We start from the raw sequence: 25033 nt of genomic DNA on the forward strand, positions 1-25033 counted from the left end.
ACTGCTTCAAACTTGTGTCCTTTTTGTGTTTCTCGTTCACCCAGCTGCACAATCCAGATAACTTTCAGTCCTCCTCAGGTCTTTTGTTTTTGCTGCAGCTAGTTGACCGATGCCCCTGTAATCGGCATATTTGCCTGCACTCTTTACTTTTCAGTTAAACAAGTTCATACTGTTCCCTAAACACACCCTGGTTTCACAACTCTGCCTTTGCTTATGCTATTCATGTTGCCTAGAAAGTACTTTTAAATGCTCTATGGGTTTGAGTAGCCAGTTTTACAGTGCTGTGACCCTGGCTAAGTTAGCCTTTCTGGTACCTGTTTTCTTACCTGTAAAATGGCAATAAAACCCACTGAGAAGAGGTGCTGTGAAGATCAAGTGTGAATACACAAGCGTAAGTGCATACACACATATACACATGTGCATATTGATAGGGTCACATATTTGATATATTTAATAAATATGTAAAAATGTGATTAAAGTCGATAATATGTACTATTAGAGATTAAATGTGCATGTAATCCTGAATGGGTGCTATTTAGATATTAACTTTCCCCTCTTCTAGCTGTTCCTTTAGCTGGCAAGCTAGATGTCATATTTTAAGCCTGCTTTAGATCAGTTCCTTTGTAGAGTCTTTTTTAGAAGGATAGCTACAATCCTTTTCTCCTCTGTGCTTATGCTTAATCTTCCACATAATTTGTTTATGTATCTCTTCTCTAGACTGTGATCTTTAGGTTAGTGAAACTGTCTTGTCTTTTTGTCCTCTTTCAAAAAGCTTCTAAAGATGGCATCTGCGTCGCTGCTCAGTTTGTGTGCGCTTGCGTATATGGACTTTTCTGGGAAGAGACGTACGTAACTACGTGAGACTGTCAGAGGATTCTGCTGAAGTCGTTGAAGGTTCCCTGGCCTAGTATATGATAGGCACTGCACGATGAATTCAGCCACACATTTGCTGACCCCTGAGTGAGCGCGGCACCTGGCTGGTTCTGGTCACAGCTGTGGGAGAGTCCACTGAAAACTGGTCGTCCCACCCCTCACTTCCTTGCCTCCACTTTTGTTTCTTCCTTCAGCTCTTTAAATGGTTTTGTAAGCAGGTACTTCCCTATGCTAGATCTCTTTCTGCTTGTAATTCCTAAAATGATTCCTTTTCTGTACTGAAACCTTCCTGCAACATAAATGTTGGATGAGTTAATTCAATATTACATGAAGAAATATAAGCAATTTCACTTTTCTTTCTATACATCTTTCTCATGTTGCTGGAGAGAAGACGAAAGGAGGATTCACTTTCATTCTTCATTTGTAATTTCTAACTCTGTACACATATACACGTACAATCACACATGATAGAGCATACAGCCATACAATTAGCCTATGCAATTAGGCTTGAAATAATATGTGATCAAGTTATATCTTCCTTTGAGGGCTTATAGTTATCATCTGCTCTGTGGCAGTTTGAATTTGGTGAATCCCAAAAAGAGAATGATTATGTTTTTAAACTAATCTATTACTGGGGTGTGGTATTCTGTGATTGCATTACATTCTATTGAGGGCCTGTAGCAGTTTGATATGGTTCATGAATTCCATAAATAGATATTAGATTATATTTGTAAGCTTGTCCGTACTTGGGCATGATTAAATTATGATTAGGGCTTTGATTGGGCCACATCAGTAGGGTGTTGAGTCCCCACCCCTTGGTGAATGGGGACTCACAGATGAAAGACCTGGCAGAAGAAGAGTGTTGGAGTTTTGATGTTGGAGTTTTGATGCTGGAGTTTTGATGCTGGAGTTTTGATGTTGGAGTTTTGATGTTGGAGTTTTGATGTTGGAGTTTTGATGCTGGCGTCTTGAGCTGGAGCCCTGGGAAAGTAAACACACGAGTAGCTTGGTTGTGAGGAAAGAGAAGCAAGCCCCAGGAAGAGAGGAACCCTGAGCTCGGAAAGAAGCAAGCCCCCGGAAGAGGGGAACCCAGGAAGCCTGCACCCTGGCAGATACCGGCAGCCATCTTGCTCCAACACGTGACAAAAGGCTTTGGTGAGGGAAGTAACTTATGCTTTATGGCCTGGTACCTCTAAGCTTCTACCCCAAATGAAAGCCAGCAGTTTTCTGGTACTTTGCATCAGCACCCCTTTGGCTGACTCATACAAGGCCCTTTGATTACATTTACTTGATAAGATCTCTTTGGGGCTTTTGATTGGACTAGGTGAGGTGTGACTCAGGAGGAGTTCCGTCCTTTTGCTGGGTCTGATAAAAATGGAGACACGTAGACATGGACTCAGGAAAAGGAAGCCACCGTTTGGACCCTGCCATGTGAGAAAGGACAAGAGGATCACTTAAGCACAAAGTCCCCAAGAGGCTGGGCCCACCGAGCAGCTTGAGAGGAGAGATTCCCCCAGAGGCTCGGGGAGAGACGCGCCCTGCGCCCTGTTGCCCGCAGCTGAGCTCTGGGAGATGGTGCAGCAGAGGTGGGCGGCCATCTTGCTTCACCACGTGGCGACACGCCAGCATCAACAGTAGCTGACTTTGGTGAGAAAGCACCTCTTATGGTGCTTGGTTTAGGCTTTTCACGGCCTTGGAACTGTAAGCTTTTACTCCAAATAAATCCTCTCTATAAAGCCAACCCACTTCTGGTACTTTGCATCGGCAGCCTTCAGCAAACTAAAACACGTCCCTTCTAGAGTTGTTAGGAAATATAAAAAGAGGTAATGCAAATAAATGGTTTGATAAAAGTAAATCTCCAAATACTCTAAGCACTCCCATATGAGCAGGCTGTCATTTTCAGCATGTATAGAACAGAACAGAGAGTGTACCACTCTTTTCCTAAGATTTGGTCTATTTTACATAAGAATCATGCTCTTATTATGAGGATATTGGCAGATTTTAGTAGGACTTTGATAATCTTATAAAATGGAATGAAATATAAGGAACAGAATTTTAGAGATCATTAGCATTCTTTTTCTTATGCTTTGTTTGTGTATAGAAAACAATTTTGTTGATTATTTTGAATTACCTACCCGTTCTCCATCCTCAGCTCTTTCCTGCAGATCTTTAACTTTTTAAAGCTTATTTAATAAAAGTTTTTAATTAGAGAAATCGTAGGTTTACAGAAAAAGCATTAAAAAATACAGCCTTTCCATATATCCCTCCCCTCGTATTTAACACTTTGCGTTAGTGTGGTACATTTCTTACAAATGATTAAAGACTATTATAATTGTACTGTTAACTGTAGCGCGTGGTTTATATTAGAGTGAACTTTCTCTCAATGTATAACCCTATTATTAACACCTTGCATTAGTGTGGTACATTTGTTATAATTCAGGAAAAAACATTTTTATAATTGTACTGTTATCTATAGTACATCTCTTACAATAGGGTCCACTGGTTATATAGTCCTGTGTTTTATCTTTTAATTTTTATTATAGTAATATGTGTGACCTAAAATTTCCCCTTTTAAGCATATTCACCTATATAATCCACTGCTCTTAATTACACTAAAAAATGTGGTACTGCTATCACCACCATCCTTTTCCAAAACTTTACCATCGACCCAAACAGAAATGCTATACAAATTAAGCTTTAACTTCCCATTTTCTACCCCTAATTGAGCCCTTGGTAACCTGTGTTCTAGACTCTGTAGTCTAGAGTTTGCTTATTCTAGTTATTTCATGTCAGTGAGATCACACAGTATTTATCCTTTTGTGCATGTCTTATTTCCCTCAACATTATGTCTTGAAGGTTCATCCAGACTGTCGCATGAACCTGAGCTTCATTCCTTTTTCCGACTGAATAATATTTCTTTATATGTATACACCACATTTTGGTTAAGGTTGGCATGGATCCTTGCAGACTCAGTAATTTAATTTTGCCAATATCTTGAGAGGAGATTCCTTTCTTAGAGATGAATTAAGCTTATACCACTAAAGTGTAAAACCAGAATGTAGATTTATTAATTTACAGTGGAAATCCTGCTAACTCTGATGGGGATGCTTAAATGTAGCACTCTATTTGGATAGTAAAGATGTTTTTCAGATTTCAGATTAAGCTTGGTAAAAACCCAAAAGCTCTCAAAAGCGAAGAATTCCAGTTGTATACAATGATACTCATTTTGTGTATACTCTGGAAATTATTATGGGGCCATTTATTTCATCTTAAGAGTCAGCCTCTGGCACATGGTTGTTATGCTTGTAATCTGCTGAAATCTGTAGTGTGCTGATAGAAAGATTTGTTTATTGGTATTACTATTTTATTCAGAAAAGAAAAAGAAAAAACACTTTAACTTCAAGACATAATGATTAAGTAAAAAAGTAGTAGTATACATTACATAAAAATTCATAGCAAGAATGGCATGGGCATTAGAGAAAAAATAGTAACAGAGGAAATTCATTCAGACAGTATGAGAGGAAGAAATCTTCAATTGAGGAAAGCATAGTGCACATAGAAGAAAAAGAGAACTAAAAATAATCTCCATAGCATAAAGGGACTGGACATTGTGGCAAGCTTTTTATTGCAGTTAAAGAAGGAAGAAAGAAGAGAAAATTGTGAATTTCATTTTACCAATATTCACATACCGTAAGTGGATTTTCTCTGCCATTTGGTTAACTGGAAGATCAGTAGGGAACTTTAAAGTAGTTTTGTTTGCCTTTGTAAATTTTGTTTTGCATTGGCAGTAGGGTATATTTAAGAGTTTATTTGAGGACTGCTGGTTTTATTTTATTTTTTAATTGGCATTGTTAAATTGCTGTATGTGTGCTAGCTAGCCATGTTTTTCTTTCTCTTTGGGTTTTTAATAACTTTGAGGACAATATCTTCTGTTAGTAGTGCCAATTTAAATATATACTTATTTGAGAGCATTGGTTTTATTAAATGATTCTTAAATTTTTATCTTTTTCCTTTTTTTTAACTTTATGCTTTTATTATTAGTTATGCTATATTTTGTTCCTTTGTCTTATATCTTTAATTCATTGTTTGTTTACTTACTAGAAAACAAAAACAAACTAAAAAGCCCTACATGATTTCAACTTGCATTTTAGTCGTTATGGAGTTTTGGAGTCCAACAGACCTGCTTTCTGATCCTGGGTCACCAGTCCTCCAGCTCTGAGATCTTGGGCAGCTCTAGTTAAACCAAAAACATGAGGATCGTCAGGTATAAAGTGGCTCTGTTGTGAGGATCGAGTCATTGGGCATGCAGCAGTTTTTTGCCCCGTGCCTCGTGTGTGGTATGTGCTCAGTCGAAGGCAGGTCTCTTTTCCTTCTTCATTTCACTTCGCTAAACAGAAATTTGAGTTCTTCGTTTTGCCCGTATAGGAAAAACTGGTGGTCGATGGAAAGTATGCATTGTCTGTATCAGCCCAGTTCCAGTCCTGTTCACTGCCTTTGAGCTATGTGGCCCATCTTTATGTGTTGTAGGAATAATGACCAACATGCAAATTCTGTGATGTCTAGTTAAAACTTTTGTTGATTTTCCATTCCTTTATTAGAAAGAACCAATGTTACCTCCATTTGCAGTTTACTTCAACATCCTTTTTCTCCCCAAAAAGTTGTGTTCTTTTGCTATTTCTTTTTAATTGGTTATTACATTTGACTGGTTCTCCATTGCATGAGTAGAATACAGCTTTTAACATGTGATCATTTTATATCTATGAGTCAAGATTTTACCTTTTTGAAACTTAGCTAACAGTGGCTTGAATTATTTAAAATATTTCCGAGAAATACCTAGATAAATTCTTAAGAGCTGATGGTTTATTGAATGCCTGTTATATGTAACATTGTGTTAGACACTAGTATTTTATTTTAGTCATTTTTTATTTGAGGTGTTCTAAAAGTGCTATCAACTCTACAACAGTGCCAAACCTTTCCATAATGCTTACATTAAGTACTTTGGATAAGGATTTTTAAAAAATTCCAATACCAATATGAAAATCTCAGGGTAAACTTTTTCAGTGTAAAGATTTGCTCTGTATCTTCCATTGGATAGTACCTTGATTATAGTGGTACTCTACAGTTGTTGTTTTTTTTAAAGTTTTTTATTCTTAAGCTTTAGATTACATAAATGTTACATAAAAAATATAGGGAATTCCTATATGCCCCTCCCATACTTTACCACATTAACAACACCCTTTATTAGTGTGGTACGTTTGTTACAATTGAGGAGTACATATTGAAGCATTGCTACCAACCATGGACTACAGTTTATAGTTTAAGCTCTGTCCTGCACAGTTTTGTAGGTTATGAAAAAATACATAATGGCCTGTAGCCCATCATTGCAGCGTCATGCAGGACAATTCCAATGTCCCGAAAATGCCCCCATATTACATCTATTCTTCCTTCCCCTTCTCCCCAGAATCTCTGGTGGCCACTGCTTTTATATCAATGATAAAAGTTCTTCCATTGCTAGAATAAGAAAAAGTCTGTAATAGAATAGCAGTAAGTCTATTTTAGCCCATTGTTCATTCCCCAGTCTTGAGAACTTAGGCATGGTGATACCCACTCTGTTTCTAATTGGGAGGGGGCTCAGATGCCATGGAGCAGGTGGATGGCGCTATCCTGCTTGCAGTTGCAGACACTCTCCTTTCCTTAGGATGGGTGTTGTCCACCATCGTCTCTCTGTTAGCTGTCAGGTGAGTCCAATGACTGGAGAGTAGGTATTGCAACTCTACTGCGATTCAGGGTTCAACCAGCACAGGAACGGACCAAAGTCTTAAGTGTCTGGGACACACGCTCAACAAGTATAGTGCTAACTACAGGTTCAAATAAAAGGGGCAGAAGAGCCCCATGTAGGGAAACCGCAAGTGAGTCTAATACAATTGTATTTTGAACGAGCGAATAAATAAATAAATGAGTCCAAAAAAAGAGCACACACACTTCTTCGTTCTTAAGTGTCTCATCTGGTTGCAGTTGGTTTTAAAAGAAACTCTTAGGGGTTTAGTTTCCATGTACTGAGAAGCCAGAAACTGATCAGCAGGAACCTAACATTTTTAGATGACGTCTTCAAAGCATATGATTTTAACTTAAATTGTGATCACTGTTTTTTCCCTTTTGGGAAATTGCTTTGAACCTCTCTATATTTGGCCACTCTATGTGAAGCAAGAGTTAAAAGAAAAAATCTCAAAGATTTTAGACAGTAACAACAGATGTGTTTATGGTTTCGAAATGTTTAATTCTTCTTGAAACTTATTAGACAATGCTCTCTATATTTGATTAATTTCTTCCTGCTTTTTTTAAAGATTTATTTATTCTTTATTTCTCTCCCCTTCCCCCTTGCCCCCACTGTCTGCTCTGTGTCCTTTCGCTGTGTGTTCTTCTGTGTCCGCTTGTATTCTTGTCAGCGGCACCAGCAATCTGTGTCTCTCTTTGTTGCATCATCTTGCTGTCTCTGTGTGTGTGGCGCCACCCCTGGGTGGGCTGCACTTTTTTCGCGCGGGGCAGCTTTCCTTGCAGGGTGCACTCCTTGCGTGTGGGGCTCCCCTACGCGGGAGACACCCCTGCATGGCACAGCACTCTTTGCGCGCATCAGCACTGTGTGTGGGCCAGCTCCACATGGGTCAGGAGGCCCTGTGTTTGAACCTTGGACCTCCCATATGGTAGGTGGACGCTCTATCAGTTGAGCCAAATCCACTTCCCTGTTTCCTTCTGCTTTAATTTTTTATTTTTGGGGGATGCTGTGGGATTTTCCTCTTGCTGATAATAAACAATGAGGATTTATAAAGCTTATTCCTTTTTACTTTCCTCTTCAAAAGGTTACATTTGTATTTCATGGTATTAATAGGATTTTGTGTTGACTGTGCTAAAAAGAGATTATGAGGACTTGATCTTTGCCTATCTCTTTTAGAAATTAAAACATAGTTTCTCTTGTCATTTGCGTAATTTAAAAATTGCTTCTTTACAGTTTCTGTATATGGTGTTCCCCAACAGCCCTCAAAACACAATATTATTCCTCAAATAAGCAAGTAAAGGCAGAGCCTTTAAAAATAGAATACCAAGAAGTCTGGAGAATAATTAAAAATGACTAAAATGGGATGTCGCCAATTTCATCGATTATAGAATCCCTCTTACTAAGAAAGTGGCCATTCCTATTCCTTGAGTCTCTGCACCTTAACCATTTCTTAAGATGTCATGTATTCTTCCTTGATTAACCACCCTAGGTAGCCTAGATAAATCCAGGTATCTCCTTAAATCCATTAAATTACGTTTATTCAGTAAATTGTAAATCAAGGGTCAATTCCTGTCGGAAGTCTTCCTCAGAAGGAGTCAATTGTGTTTAAACGCTGACTTTCGTCTTGTTCTTTGTCGAGTCAAAATAAATCTATTCACTTATTTTTTATCTTACTAAAAATTCTTTAGATACGTTGCTTAGAATCATCCTAAATTCTTGCAAATTCTTTGTTTCCGCAACCAAGAATGATTTCCCTGTAAGAGTTACTTCAATAGTCCCAACAATGAGCAATAAATAGGAGCAAGTGTGTTCAACAACATAAATCTTAAAATATATCAGGGTATCAAAGGATACGAGTGAGATGACGTTTTGTGAAAATGAAAGCCATCAGCCTCTGTTGTACCTGAGAAATGAAATAATGGGGGAAAGTGGCCTGGATTGTGTAAGACTATGTTAGACTGAAAATTAAACACCCAAAATATTTTTAAAGTTACAAGTTTTAGCATTATTTTATGGGCATTCTCCTTTTGAATTATTTTTAACCATTAGTGGAAATAAACAGATTTCTCTGGGTATAGTCAGAAGGGCCTGGGTGTTTACACCTATTTCTTGTTTAGACTTCACAAGGGTTATTATGCTTATGTAATAGAAATCAGCGTTGACCACAAGCAGAATTACTGGAAAAAAAATTGCTTGCACTTTGTAGGTGGGTGCTCCTTCTACATGCTGTTCTGATTAGTAGGCTTTTTCTATGTGTTTTAGAAGAGGCCCAGCAATGAAATATGATATGCCCCACTGACATTGCCAATTTTCCATGCAAAGTCAGAGATGGAAAACTGCCATTCATTGTCCTCTTGATTGTCTTCATAGCCGTGAAGGAGTATGTGCTGACCTTGTATCCTTTCAAGCCTGGAAAACCAAGGACTTCACATTTACAATGAAGCAGAGCAAGCAAACAGCAAACCACCCAGAGAAACTACGTTTTGTAGATTTCTGCTTTTTAAAAATTTTTCACTGAGTTTTCATGGGAATTGGTGGTGTTGGGTATACTTGATCTTCTGAATTTAAAGATTTTTGAGCAGCAGTCAGTTTTTAATAGACCAGAGAATATTGTTAACAGTTTCAGACTTTAAAAATTGTATCATCTTGGTTATGTGAGAAGATAATTAGATTTTACATATTAGAGATTTCCATTTTCTGTTATTAAATTTAAAAATTTGCGTTTGTTAAGCACGTATTAAAAAACATACCATATGTACCATCATTGTTATTAATAGTATTCTGTGGCCATATATATGGACAGTATTTACCAGTATGGATTTTTTAGAGGGAAACAAGTTATTATGATATTGCCTAAAGTGTAGTGATGGTATTTGAATTATAGCATAGTGGAAAACTTAATTCTATAACTGAAGGAAATCCAGTTTCTATTTGGAAGTTTAAAACACTTATATCTTCTTTTTGTTTCACAACACCTACTCTTTTGTTTTTGCATTTTATTTTTAAAATACTAGCTTCTGCTATACTCGGAAGCATATTTCTACTATAAAATTCAACAAATTTATGGACAGTCCAGTGATGTCCCATAAGTTGAAAGCACCCATAAATCTAGGCATCTTGGACACATGCTTTCGTGTGTCTGGGGTACGTATCGATAAGGTTAGCAGGTGCCAGGAAGGCCTGTTTCTCCACCGGGGCCTACCGGCTGTTGCTAATTGTTGGCCTTTTTTCCCCCACAAAGTGTTGTTTCTTAGAGTTGTTTCTTAGCGTTGTTTCTTAGCCCGTATTAGTCTTGAGTTTGAACTAGGGTCTTTTCCTCTGCCTTTAAACCCAAACAAGTTTTGAGGGGTGGGATGAAGTACAACCAGGAAGGCACTGGCACAAGGAGGTTTCAAGGTTGCATTTTTAGTCGCGGGTAAGTATTTACAGTGTGAAATGACGTCATGGATACACCACTGCACCCAGGACACGCCAGCTGCAGGACCCCTGGTCAGTCCTGCCCTGTGCCCTTCCCGGGGGGCTGTCCTCCAGGGGCTGTCGCGTCTTTGCTTTTGTAAAGACGGGTTTAATTAGGTGAAGATAGTGAGAACAGCGCCGCTTGTTTTGTGCTTCTAAAAATGGGTGTTCAGGACAAAGCCCTTTTTGTACCTTTTTCACCCACATATGTAGTTGCATAGACCTCGAGTTTCCTCATTTTCACTGCTCTGTAACATTCTAGCACGTGCTTATGCACAGCTCCTTCAACCTTTCGCCTCCCAGTGGTATTCCGGCTGCTGTGAGTTATTTTGTCTGATGGACAGTACTGCTAAGGCAGATTTGTTTATGCATTTTTGGTGGTGTCAAGTGTTGATGTAGTGGTTTGCCTAGGGAAAGCTTTTTTTTAAGGCACCAGGGGCTGGAAATTGAACCAGGGACCTCATATTTGGGAAACCAGTGCTCCACCATTGAGCCACATCAGCTTCCCTGAGTTGTTTCTTTTGTTTTGTTTTTTTTTTTAGTTTTTTGTTTTTTCAGGAGGCACCGGCAACATATCCTGGGTGTGGGAGGTGGGGGCTCAACTGCTTGAGCCACATTTGCTCCCGGGAAGGCTTTTTTTAAGGTCAGATATTTTTCCCTTTATGAGTAATTCTTTTGATCTTTCATTTGTTTTCTATTATATAATTTTCTTTTCTTTTTTTTTTTTTTTACTCTTTCCTGTTTATTCCTTTTAACTTATTATTTTGTCTCACAGAATTGTTGTAAGAATTGGACAAAGAATTTCCATATACCCTTCATCCATGTTCTCTAGTTATTAACATTATACCACATTTGCTGTGTCATCATTCTCATTTTCCTACTGCTTATTCTCTTCTTTTTCTTTGTCTTATTCTTCTTTTCCTTCTACTCCTCATCAGTATTTGGCTTTTTGGTTAGTTTATTTTTACTCTGAGGGCACATAGTCAAAATACTATGTCCCGCAGTAACTTGGGTTAGTTTTTTGTCACATTATTCATTTAAAATATGAGTTAGTTCCTCCGTAGGTCTTTATAATCCATTTCAGGATTCTCCGCCCTGCCACCTGCTTCTTGTAGTTTATGTTTCATTGAGTATGTGAAACATTAACATGACTCCATTAATCAGAACCATCTAACAAAAAACTGTGCTTGGAGAAGAGCTCTTTCCTGTCATTCATTTCTTCTGGTTTTTCTACCTGATTCTTACCAATTCCCACTAATCAATCTCATTAGTTTTGGATTCCTCCTTCCTGTATTTCCTTTATAACAAATGAGTAGATGCATGTATCTGTTTCTTTTCATATGTTTAAGGGTCATTGGAATATTTTCTTTTTTTGTGAATTATCTGCTTTGCCTGCCATTTAGTGGGGTTTTATTATTTTTAATTTTTAAATTATTTTTTAGCCTTTTTTTCTCTCAGGCTTGAAAAATTCTTTGTGTGTTTGGAATATTAGCCCTTTTATGTTATACACGTTGCAAGTACCCTTTTGTTTTTCACTTGTCTTCTGATTTTCATTGAGGTAGTTTCTGACTAACTTTTCATTGTACCTGGAATCCAGTGGTAGTTAGAAAGCCTTCCTCACACCTGAGGTCGGGAGGAACGCACCGTCTTCCCCTCTCGTCCTCACGTGGTCTCGCTTGATATGTTTAGGGCCCTGATTGATTTGGAGTTTATCTCCTTCCAAATGGCTGGCCAGTGCTCTGGAAACATGCCCGTCTTTGTCTCAGTGACTTAAGCGGCTGCTTTTGTAATGGCGAAGTTCTCCATATCCTCAGGTCTAGTTCTGGCATTCTCCTTTTCCTCTGAACTGTTTATTACTGCATCAAACAATACACTGTTTTAATTAGAGGTTTTAAAGTATGTTTTAATATAATTTAATATAGTATATTTTATTAAGGCCAGTAGTAGGTTTTAATATAGTTTATTAAGGATGTTTATTAAAGAGGGCTAGTCTTAGTGCTTTCCTGCTTGTTTTTGCATGTTTATTTTTCCATATGACATTTAACATTCACTTGCCTAGCTTGACTATAAAAAAAGACTTCTTGATTCTTTTGTCAGGGTACATTAAATCTATAAATTAACTAAAGGAGGACTGGCAGCTTTCGGATGTTCCATTGTCCGATCCAGTTACCAGGCATATGTTTTGTTCAGGTCTACTTTTATGATTTTCAGGAGTGTTTTAAAGCTTTTTCCACATTTCTTGCTAAATTGATTCCTAAGTATTTTTTTAAATTTATTTCTCTCTCCTTCCCCCTACCCCCCGCCCCCCAGTTGTCTGCTCTCTCTGTCCGTTCTCTGTGTGTTCTTCTGTGACCACTTCTATCCTTATCAGCAGCACCAAGAATCTGTCTCTTTTTTTTTTTGCGTCATCTTGCTGCGTCAGCTCTCTGTGTGGGCAGCGCCATTCCTGGGCAGGCTGCACTTTCTTTCGCGCTGGGCGGCTCTCCTTACGGGGCACACTCCTTGCACGTGGGGCTCCCCTACGTGGGGGATGCCCCTGTGTGGCACGGCACTCCTTGAGTGCATCAGCACTGCGCATGGGCCAGCTCCACACGGGTCAAGGAGGCCCGGGGTTTGAACCGCGGACCTACAATATGGTAGGCGGTTGCCCTATCCATTGGGCCAAGTCCACTTCCCCTATTCCTAAGAATTTTGTTTTATTTTTGTTCCTGTGGAAAATAAGGTTTTCTCTACCCCTATACCCTCTAAATGGTTATTGTTTTTTATATATGAAAGCTATTGATTTCTCCTTGTTATCACCCTGCTACTTTACTGTATCCTCTTATTGTTTGTTTTATGGTGCATTCTATAGGGACACAAGGTAGTTTCTTTCTTCTTTTCCTATTTTCATGCTTTTTAAAAATATCTTTTGTCTGGTTGCTCCAGCTGATGCCTGAAGTACAGTGGTGAATGATGTGGAGATGGTTAGCATAGCCACCCTTGTTCCTGGTCTTAGAGGAAATGCCTTTAGCTTTTCCCCGCTAAGTAAGATGCTGGCTCTAGGAGCTAAGGTCTGTGCATATGTTCAGAAAGTAGCTGGCAATTCCTATTTTCCTGAGTGTGTATTTTTAGGAGTACTGGGGATTGAACCCAGGACCTCGTACATGGGAAGCAGGCACTCAACCACTGAGCTCCACCTGCTCCTCTGTAGTGTTTTTTAACAGAAATGGGTGCTCAGTTTTATTCAAAGGTGCTTTCCAAATCTTGGAGATAATCATATCATTTTTGTCTTTATTATTATGTATGGAATATTATAATATTCATTCATTTCCTAATAGTGAACCAAATTTTCAGTCCTGGAATAAATCCCACTTGATCATTTATTGCATATTTTCTTAATAAGATACTGGATTCTGTTTGCTGATATTTTATTTAGAACTTTTGCCTCATTATTTATGTCATACTGGTCTCTGATTTTCTTGTTTTTGTACTGTCTTTATTAGGCTTAGCTATCAGTGTAGAATTCAGTTCATAAAAATAATGACAACAATTTTTAGAATGTTAGGATTATCCAGTCTGTGAGGCTTATGTGGAAATCCCCTTGAATTCTTCTGGGCCTCGTGCTTTACTGGCGGCGTAGTTGCTTGTAACTTATTTAATATTTTCCTCCAAGGAAATAGACTTGTTAAAAAATGGTTTTAGTTTTAATTTTTTTTAGTTCAGTCAGACTAACTTTGTAAAGGATTTTCTGGGGAGAATATCCATTTTGTCTGGAGGAGTCTTAAGGATTTCTTTTTAATATCTTCTATTCAATAGTTTTTTCCCCCTTGTCCTTTAATTATGTGTTAGTACTTTTTTCTCTTTTATTCTTGACTAAATTAGCTATTAGTTTATTTTTAACTTTTTAAAAAAATCCAGGATTTTGATTAGACTTGCCTTTTTTCTTAACCTACCTCATTGATATCTGCTGGTATCTTTACTATTTCCTTGGCTCTGTTTCTTTAGTTCTCATTGCTGTGTATTTTCTAATTTGTGAGGTTGGAATTTAATTCATTGATTTTTATTCATTAATGTGCTCAAAGCTATCGTTTTTTTTTCTGATCCCTGCTTTAAATGTATCCCATAGATTCTGATATGTAATGCTTTCAGTGTCATTATTTCTTAGAATTGTTTAACATGTCGACAGAGGGGGGAGATTTGAATTATACTGTGGTTGGGTGGCTGATGGGGTAGGTGGAGAGGTTCCAGGCAAGGTTTGTTTTGCATGTTTCCTAGTGATAATGACAGTGGTAGCCTCTCTCTACTAAATGCTTAGCCTGTCTGATCCCCTGGTTTCTATACATTATCTCATTTAAGCTATAAATATCTTTCTGTGGTAGTATTTCATTTTCAGGTGAGGAAGTAGTGGCTTTGAGGGGTTTATGCAGTTTTCACAAAGCTACAGTCAGTACGTTGTTCAAATGTGAATCCATCTTTTGCTCCAAAGGCTCCAGCTTTTACTGAGGCACTGCTGTTGTGAGGTCACAGAGGTGCTGAACAGGGCGGCAGAGCCAGGGAGCTCTCAGTAGCTGTGTGACTGGAGTGGAGGTGACACTTGGTCGTATAAATTCTGCATTGGGCAAGTAGTTCATTTATGGTAATAGTACGTGCACGAGGCGAAGTGGTTTATATGAGAAGATGGGTAAGTTTGTTAAACCCGTTGGAGAGCTGGAAGGAACTGTCTGGTAAGATGGTGAGTATGTGGATGTGTGGGTCTGCAGAATGGTCTGTACCAGAGATAAGAATTTGGGTGTCATTAGCTTATAGGTAGTAATTTAAATATTGGGTTTTGGAAGTGGTCACCCAGGATGAGTACAGGACGATCAGAGAGTTTAGCCAACAATGACTCTTAAGGGTGAGTCGAGAATGAGCCGGAAAGAAAACCAAACAGTCATAGTATTAGGAGGAAACACAGGTGGTGGCACCAGGTGTGCTGAGGACGTTTCAAGAAAAAGGAAGGGTCTTTAGAATCATGTGCTCTGGGGAGCCGTAGAAAGTAAAATCCAAGTCTCCACTGGATTGAACAGTAGGTGAGAGGACAAGTGATACCTTAAATGGCAGCTGCAGTGATGATGGTTGAGCTGAGGAAGAAGACAGTGGAGACAGGATTATAAACAGCTTGTCCAAGAAATGTGTTTGTGAAATTTGGCTCAGGGAAAGTATGAGGCCAGGTGTCCTCCTACTCCTTTCTTCCTTCCTTCCCCTTTTCCTCTCTCCTCCTCTTTGTCCTTTTCTTCCTTTCTCCTTCTCTCCTTTCTACCCACCCTTGTTACTTCTTTCTCTGATACATTTGAAGGCTTAATGTTACAGGATGAGAATTTGATTTGGGGCCACATGGAATCTTATTTTAAAATGTGGCTGTAGCTATGAGTGTGATAAAGAGTTGTTTAAAAATGCCCCGGTGTTAGATCACAACGAGCTATTAGGGTTTCATGAACCCAGGGTATCGGCCACGCATGCCCAGAAGGAAACATGCTTGTCCAACAAATTTAGTAATAGCCTTTAGGATAATAACCAAAATTATTTTGTTATATATGTATTGGAAATTTTAAATGTTATTTATATATTTCAGCCCATGAGAACCTCAGTAGGACCTGCTCTTTCACAGAGGACGAAGCTAAGGCACAGGGGAGCTGAGTCACCTGCCCAGGGCTCCCGCCGGAGCCCGTGCGGCTGCCCAGCGCGCCTGCTAGGTGCCTCTCGCATGGGCTGCTAATTATTCCCAAACCCTTAAAAATCCATCAGTAACTGTTTCATTATCGAGTGTAATTCAGAATGAGAAGTTAGAAAATTATCAACTTTTAGAGAAATCTCAGCATTTAGAACGGCAACCGATAGGAAAAAATTCTGACAAAGATATGTCAATTACAAACATGACTAAAAATTCTAGTTTTCCATGTTTTATTTAAAAAAGGTGGCATGCCTGTGCTTGGAGATAGAATGTCTTAATTAGCAGTATGGCGCATAGTATCTAAAGCACAATATTGCTGCATAGAAAAGTATAAATAAGATAATACTTTAAAGAACCAATCAGAGATGGAACTATTCTTTAATTATTACTTAATAGCCTTATAAATATGTCTTTCTTCAGGGAAAAATGCAATTTTCATTGTGAGCTGCCTTCCAGAATTTATGATAGAGCTTCGCTGACGTTGCTACTGATGCCAATGTGGAATAAAGGTCTTTATAATTTAGAAAGTTAAAATGCGTACTTGGGTTAAGAATCACTTTCATTTCCTAAACTTTAAAACACACACAATGCAAATTTGTTCAAATTTTAGGAAAAACGTGGAGGTAATGTAAAATAAACATAGCTACTTTATTTTGCCGTTAAAGATATTTCTGTCTTGTTTCATGTTTGGTAATTGGCCATTCATTTCATCACCCTTGTGTTTGAATCCAGATCACAATCCAGTGATATTTTGTTGTGAAACTAATGACAGATTGTATTTCAACGTTATTTTTCAGTAGAAAAAATTAATTTTGCAAACTAAAATGGAGTATTTGAACATGAAAAGTCTTTTCTGTTACAAAAGAAAAATGTAACCCAGCGGCAGTTGGGTTAGTTGTTTGAGAGCGGTCGCTCCTGCCCTTTCCTCACCGTGTTGTTGTGAATCTCTCCCTGGTCCACTTCCTGCTGTGCCCAGAGGTCACCGAGCTTGTGGCACCCCTCAGTGCCTGCTGCCTGTGCTGGGCACTCATGAGCTTTTCTTAATTAAACGAATGGGTATATAAGTTCCTTTAGTATTTTTTTCTGAGTTGGAAATGTACTTTGTTATGCAATGGTGTTAGTATGTAACACTGAGATATCAAAATATTTTGTTTTCCTGAGTCTCATGGAATATGAATAGTTTTTATATTATTGTTACAATATATAACAATTTAAAAGTTATGTATAATATAAAATTATGTATTATATATAAAAACTATATAGTACATAATATAAAATTATATGCTGTAATAATTCGCCTTATTCCCTGAGCTGTAGTCATGGAAAACTCGTTTTCAGTGTTGTGGGTTTTACAACCCTCACCTTTCTTCCTCTCCCTTTGACTGTCCTCTTCCCTCCCACGTGTCCCCTGTCTCTCTCCTCTTGCGTAACCCTGTCCTGTCTTTTGTTCTCCGTTAGTATCTGGAGTCCACCTCTCGCCAGCTTCTCCTGAGATAGTCCTGGACCACGACCGCTCTGCACCTGCAGTTGGCTGCCTGTCCCCTGATGCCATCGTTTCATCGCCCGAAAATGGACACGCCAACAACAGCACAGTCAATCAGACTCTTCCTAAGGCACAGGTAAATGTGGCGTGTTTTTAAAGCAAATGTGCATACTTAAGAAATAGCATACTGGTTCAGTAAAAAATTCTCTGATTTTTATTTTAAAAGAAATATTTCTGCAATAGCTATTCTAGTTTTGAGGCTAATACATAGATTTTGTGTGTGTGTGTGGCACAGCTGCAAGGTATTTAAGTATACTTAGCTGCCCAAATAAGGTTTGAGTATCTTATTAAAATTGACTTAACTTTGCATTTGTAATTTTTTAGCTTTAACAGGGAAAGCAGTTTTTAAAAAAGAATGGTTATTTCTCTTTTCAAGGAACCATGTTTTCAGTTATTGCAACATCCATTGCAACTTTAGAGTAAAAACCAAACAGTACTCGACATGGTTTAGTCAGTCAAATATTTATTGAAGCAGGCGTTGTGCTGGGTGCTGGAGATAGTGCAGGTTTCCACAGTGCTGGATGCATGCTCGGGTTACCTGTTATCTCTGCTGGAAAGTGGTGGTGAGTTAGAGGTCACTGATGAATTTCAAATTCTGATTTATGCTATAAAATATAAAGAATTCTGCCTGTGTGTGTAAATTCAAGAACTGGTGACTCCCAGATATATCTATACCTAATAAAATATGTTCAATCCTAAGAAAAAATTTTTTTTAGTGCTTTGCTAGCAAAATATTAAATGCGTTAGATTCAAAAGTTGGAGGAAAGTTTGTTTCTTCCTGCAAAGATCAGGTGATTGTAATAGCCAGAGGTCTTTTGTTAATATACTAAATGGTGAAATAATTTCAGAGCCTTTGCTACAACTTAATTTTCAGATGTGATCTCTGGTGCCTGTTGGTAGTTTTTCTTAATGGTACAGAGTAATCTCAACCCCTTCCCCCCCTCTCTTTTTAAATGTGATTTAGATTCAGCAATCAACACACACTCATCTGGATATCTCACTTTTTCCATTGGGTTTAACTGATGAGAAAAGTAATGGAACAGTTGCTCTTGTGGATGATTCTGAGGATCCCGAAGCCAATTTATCTAACTTACAGCTTCAGCAAAAAATTTCAAGTTTGGAGATAAAACTCAGAATTTCTGAAGAAGAAAAACAGAGAATTAAAAAGGTATGCTTATAATTGTATAGTAAATAAACAGTTCAGATTGTCTATATTGGAAAGTTGCTATAATCCAATGATTTAAAAATTAATCAGAGGAAGAAGATACTGTCTTCCCTTGGCCACAGGTTTAAATCAGTCACGTGAATTTATCATTTGGAAAAGCCTTTGATGAGTGACCTCTACTCTTACATATGCCCTTAAAAGATAGGAACACTCTTATACTACCTTTTGTTTCTCTCTAGTGCTTTCCTTCCTGGTTTATTGTTATCTAACACCTAGGGCTGGGAAGCAGTGCAGTAGTGTTTGCTATGCAGGTTAGACATTTTGTAGCATTGGCCTGTCCTGATGGGCGTTAGAGCACTGGCCAGTCAGGCACTATGGGGTATCTGACAAGAGTACTTACATACACAGCTGTTTTGTAAAGTATTGAGGTTCTCATCTCTCTTCCCTACAAAAATATCTTCAAAAAAACCTTAGCAAATTTTTAAAAAGTTTAGGCAGAGGTTAGTTTAGTTGATTGAAGTTAGTTGAGATGTTCTCATCTATTTACAGGAGTAGTTTCTAGTGTTCTTTTGATGTTGGTTATTGCTCCAGAAATTAGAGAGAAGCATGCACTCTACAGTATTGTTAGACTTTAAGCCCTGCTTCCTGTCTGTTCTTTTCGTGACCGTCTATTTTCTGTTATTGTTAATGAAAAGTAAATATGGGCCATTAAATATTACCAAGATTGTGTTTGCATTTTTCTTCAAGGATGTGGAATCGTTAATGGAAAAGCATAGTGTTCTAGAAAAAGGTTTCTTAAAGGAAAAAGAGCAAGAGGCCATTTCTTTTCAAGATAGATACAAAGAGCTTCAGGTAAGCCCAGTGAACTTTAAATTTGAAATGTATGTCTTTTGAAGAAATGTATAGTATAATTTGAAAAAGTGCTCAATAAATACCTAATGATGGAAGGATTAGATACTTGTGTAAAAATATAAAAATTGACCAAACAGATGAAATAGATGAAAAATGCCATTTTGAAAGGTATGAATCTTTGCGAAGCTCTGAGGGTTAATACTTTAAGTCTCAAATTAGGCAATTTGATGAAAAAATACTGTTTCTAGATAAAATGTTGGCATTGGCATTGTAATTTTCCTTAAATATTGTTATTACATTTGAAAAAGAGTGTAGAGCTACCCCTGTAAGCCACTAACAGGTATTCAATCTTCTTCGTAAACTGTAGTCATGTCTTTTCTTCTTTTTCCTACGTTTTACTAATAAACTGGTTTCTTCTGCAGTCTACTGTCCCTGTCAGCGTCAGCTCCGTCTTTCCAGTTGCCGATGGTGACACCCACTCTCAGGTCCCTTTTCGTACCTACCTTGTACCTGATCCCTTAGTGAACTGTGGGCTGTATCTTCCCAGTATCCGGGGGTCAGTCGGTCACTGGCCACTGCTGCGCCCTATTCTAGGCGGTCCTTATTTCTCTCTTGGAATACCAGAGTAAACGCATGGATTTTGCTTCTGCTGTTGCCCACTTTCAGGCCATTCTCCAGGTTGCAGCCACTGTTTTCTTTTCAATACTTAATCTCAAGCCTGACATTTCTCTGTTTCGAAACCATCGGTGGCTTCTCATCTCACCCAGACCAAAAGCCAGATCCTTGAAATGGTTTGCAAGGTCCTGCATGCTCTGATTTTGCTCCTCCTGTCCTTCCTTGACTCCTTCTCCTCAGTTATTTCACTCTGTTCCTGTGTCTGGAATACTCTTCCCCGGATATCTGCATGTTTAGTTTAGTTTAGTTTTCTCTTTCGTCCTCCAGGTCTCTGCTCAAATGTCCTCTTATCACAGAAGCCTTCCCAGGCTGCCCTGGCACGTACCCTCCAAGCTTCCCCTTCTTCTGCTTTGTTTTTCCTCCTCACAAACTCTGTACTAAGATGTGTCTGTGTGTTTGCTGGGTCGTCGTGATAGTCTCCTGAGGGCACCACCGCCTGCTTCCACGCTTGCCCCTTCCCTCAGGAATTTTCATTTGACCAGTAGAGTTGGCTTTATCAAACGTAAATCAGATCAGATCCCAACCTCACTTCCCATTTTTTTTTTTCAGTATAAATCTTTTTTTTTTTTCCAAAGATTTATTTTATTTATTTCTCCCCCCACCCGCCCATCCCCCCATTGTCTGCTCTCTTCGTCCATTCACTGTGTGTTCTTCTGTGTCTGCTTGCATTTTTGTCAGCAGCACCGGGAATCTGTGTTCTTTTTGTTGCATCATCTTGCTGCATCAGCTCTTTGTGTGTGCGGCGCCACTCCTGGGCAGGCTGCGCTTTTCTTGCATGGGACGGCTCTCCTTGAGGGGTCCACTCCTTGCGTGTGGGACTCCCCTTTGCAGGGGACACCCCTGCATGGCATGGCACTCCTGGTGCGCAGTGGCACTGCACGTGGGCCACCTCACCACATGGGTCAGGAGGCTCTGGGTTTGAACCCTGGACCTCCTACATGTAGGCGGCCGCTGTACCAGTTGAGCCACATCTGCTTCCCTTCAGTATAAATCTTGTAGCTTTTCCAGTTTCACCCCCCACTACTTACTTACAGGAAGCTGCGTAATTAAGCTGAGGTGGATTTGAGTCTGTGCAGGTGAGGCTATTGGAGAGGTGAGTGGAAGAAAAAGGATATGATTCATTCACATCCTCTCTGCCTGCAGTGCTTTTCCTCCAGATTCTGTGTGGCTCTGTTAAAACAATGCAGAACTTGGAATTAAGGATAAAAGTGAGCTGTATGTCCTCTCAGTGCTCTGTGGGGAATTGTTTAATAGGCATAGACATATCCTAGAATTATTTAGGGCAATGTCCTTTTTTTGATATACTGTTGACTACTGATTAAAAGTTCCAGACTTAGTGAAGTTGAATTTTAAATTATTGATTTTTTTCCTCACTAGAGGTGCAGATCATTTCTGGCTTTTGGAAAAGGTAAACTCATAGTTTATTGCCATTTCAGGCATTAACCAGGTTGTTTCTAACCTAGCTTTCTTTCTTAGTCTAACACTCTGTTATTCAATTTCCTATGTATAACAGCTCCCCGATGCTCTTTGAACCAGTTTCCACATCTGATTCATTTAGTTTTAAGTGATTCATTTACTAGTGTGATGGTTAGGCTAATGTGTCCACTTGGCCAGGTAATGGTGTCCAGTTGTTTGGTGAAGCAAGCACTGGGTTAATTGTAATCCACGGGCATTTCATGGCCTTTAACAGTGAGCTGATTGCATCTATGGCTGGTTGCATCTACAATCAGCTAAGGAGATTGCCATCAGCAATGAGTGATGTTTTATCCAATCAGATGAAGGGCTTAAAAGAACTGATTTCAGCATTCAGAGAGAGAACTGTGTCTCTTCTTCGTTCAGACATTCTTGGGAATGCATCGAGGACCTTAATTGTAGCCCCTGCCTTGCAGCCTGCGGTATAGAATTTGGACATGTGCATCCCCATAGTCGCATGAGCAATTTTATAAAATCTTATACTACTTACAGTTATCTTCTATTGGTTCTGTTTCTCTAGAGAACCCTAATTCAGCTTGGTACCAGGCGTCCTTCTTAAGAAACAGACTCTTAAAAATTTCTGAATTTGTTCTGGGATTTTTGCAATTGACTCTCTACTCTGATTAGGTTCAAGGACACTGGTCCAATAATCAAGAGGCCACTGATAGTCCATGGCATGAATTGGCCATAGAAATACACCAAATCACCACTGGATATGGCCACCGCCTTGCTTGTAAGAGGCAAGACTCAGGGTGAGAATGTTTTTAATACCTTGACAGAGTTTTGTGGAGTTACAAGGTACAGTGATGTTGACTGGCTATTCCTAAATACACTAGATACAGTTATAAAAGAAAAGGATGAGCTGAAGTCTTCAAATTTGCAACTAAAGCACCCTGTAAATGATGTGAAAGTTCCTTTGTGTGCCCTGAAAGAAAACCTTGTTTTTTCCAGCTGCAGACTTGAGGTCTCTGAAAACCAGACCTAAAATATCATTGTAGGAGTAGCAGAGTTAAAAGGGAAACTCAAACCTCAACCTTGCAGGGCCTCTGCTGTTAAAGTGAGGGCATTGATGTGGAAAGGAGAGGTACACTGAGGATGAGGGTGGACACATATGGGCCGATGATGGTAGCTGTGGGGACATTGAAACCCTAAATTCTGCTAAGACTTCCCCAAATAAACCTGTGATGGTCTGCCCTGAGGAGCCATTCCATGACCTCCTCCTGGCCTTGAGGAGAGGGCTGCCCAGTCTCCACCCCGCCCTGAGGAGACAGCCTTCCCACCTCCACCCTGCCTTGAGGAGACAGCCTTCCCACCTCCACCCTGCCCTGAGGAGACAGCCTTCCCACCTCCACCCTGCCCAGAGGAGACAGCCTTCCCACCTCCACCCTGCCCTGAAGAGACAGCCTTCCCACTCCACCCTGCCCTGAGGAGACAGCCTTCCCCCCTCCATCCCACCCTGAGGAGAAAGCCTTCCCACCTCCACCCTGCCCTGAGGAGACAGCCTTCCCACCTCCATCCCACCCTGAGAAGACAGCCATCCAGCTCCCTCCTGAGGAGATTAATTCTTGGAAGGAACATGATTACAAACTGGTGACAAAGAGGTCTGGGGAAGAGGTATGTGGATAGACTTTTCCGAGTGGGCAAAAAACATGAAAATATTTGTGTCCCACATGCATGCTCACCAGAGGAAGATTTTAATAATCAAGTGGATAAGACGACCCGCTCTGTGGCTAATGCTCAGCCCCTTTCCCCAGCCACTCCTTTCGTTGCCCAGTGGGCTCATGGACAAAGTGGCCATGGAGGTAGGGATGGAGATTATACGTGGGCTCAGCAACATGGACGGCCTTCACCAAGGCTGACTTGGCTACAGCCACTGCTGAGTGCCCAGTCTGCCAGCAGCAGAGACCCACACTCAGCCCATGATATGGCACCATTCCCCAAAGTGGTCAGCTTGCTACCTGGTGGCAGGTTTATTACATCGGTCCCCTTCCACAATGAAGGGGGCAGTGATTTGTTAACTGGAATAGACACTCTGAATATGGGTTTGCATTTCCTATATGCAATGCTACTTCCAGCATTACCATCTGTGCACTTACTGAATGTCTTATCTACCATCATGGTATTACAAACTGCATTGCTTCTGATCAAGGAACCCATTTCACAGCAAATCATGTGCGGGAATGGGCACATCCCCATGGAATTCACCAGTCTTACCGTGTTCTCCATAGTCTTGAAGCAGCTGGATTGATGCAACAGTGGAATGGCCTCTTGAAGACTCAGTCACAGTGCCAACACCTTGCAGGGCTGGGGCACTGTTCTCCAGGAGGCTGTCTGCTCTAATTCAGTGTCCACTCTACGGTGCCGTGTCTCCCACAGTCAGGATTCACAGGTCCAGGAATCAAGGGGTAGATATGGGATTGGCACACTGACTAGTACTCCTAGTGACCCACTAGGAAAATTTTTGCTTCCTGTCCCTGCAACCTTAAGCTCTAAGTTTGAATTGGTCTACAGGTCTTAGTTCTAAAAGGAGGAGTGCTGCAACCAGGGAACACAACAATGATTCCATTTAACTGGAAGTTAAGATCGCCACCTGCTGATTTTGGCTCCTTTTACCTCTGAATCAACATGCCAAAAAGGGAATTACTCTACTGGCTGGGGTGATTGATCCTGACTATCAAGGGGAAATAGGACTGCATCTACGTAATTACGACAAAGAAGAGTTTGCCTGGAATACAGGGGATCCTCTAGGGCATCTCTCAGTACTGCCATGACTGGTGATTAAAGCCAATGGAAAATTGCAACAACACAATCCAAGCATGACTAACAGCGGCCCAGAATCTTCAGGAATGAAAGTTTGGGTCACCCCACAAGGCAAAGAACCACGGCCAGCTGAAGTGCTTGTTGAGGGTGATGGGGACATGGAATGGGTAGTGGAAGAAGGTAGTGAGGAGTATGAACTTAGGCCACATGACCAGTTACAGAAACGAGGACTGTAATAGTCACGAATCTTTCTTCTTTATTTCATGACTATGATGATATATGTATGCAAAATGAATTTCTTTGTTTTCTTCTCTAACCTTTTCCCTTATGAAGAGCTGTATTACTCTTGTGTCATAATATTATTTAAGGATGTCAAGTTTGAGAGTGACAGTTACCCAAGGGCTTGTGCCCTATTCTGTAGGGAATTAATACATATGTGGGAGAGTTGATGTTGTTAGGCAGAAATATATATATATATATGCATGTCCATTATTGTTTAGAGACTTAGAGACTAAGTCTGTTTTAAGGTAATGTGTGTGGTTGCTGAGTTGAGAAGGGGTGGACTCTGGTAGTTTGGTTAATGTGCCAGCTTGGCCAGGTAATTGTGCCCAGTGTGTAGTCAGTCAGTTGAACGCCTGAAAAGGGGAAGTGATTTCAGCATTCAGAGAGAATTTCTCAGCTCATCTTGGGACAGCCAACATCTCCCGGAAACTCATCAAGGATCTTCTTTGGACCTTCATCAGAGCCCCTGGTTTGCAGCCTGCCTGCAGAATC

At 39.8% G+C, this 25033-nt stretch overlaps 1 protein-coding gene across 11 annotated transcripts in view; it reads left to right on the top strand.

The window, feature by feature from the left end:
• The window catches only part of CCDC91 (coiled-coil domain containing 91), a 316675-nt gene that overhangs the window by 82393 nt on the left and 209249 nt on the right, over window positions 1–25033 (top strand). For 10 of the 11 annotated variants that reach the window (XM_058282985.2, XM_071210236.1, XM_058282989.1 and 7 more), the window contains 3 exons: window positions 17250–17410; window positions 18299–18502; window positions 19247–19351. In XM_058282985.2, the coding sequence (XP_058138968.1) occupies window positions 17250–17410; window positions 18299–18502; window positions 19247–19351 (470 nt within the window). Of the gene's footprint in view, window positions 1–16230; window positions 16301–17249; window positions 17411–18298; window positions 18503–19246; window positions 19352–25033 lie in introns of those variants that run through there. The other variant, XM_012518605.4, reaches the window with a different exon arrangement.

Source organism: Dasypus novemcinctus, chromosome 20, assembly GCF_030445035.2.
Source record: "Dasypus novemcinctus isolate mDasNov1 chromosome 20, mDasNov1.1.hap2, whole genome shotgun sequence".
NCBI lineage: Eukaryota > Metazoa > Chordata > Mammalia > Cingulata > Dasypodidae > Dasypus > Dasypus novemcinctus.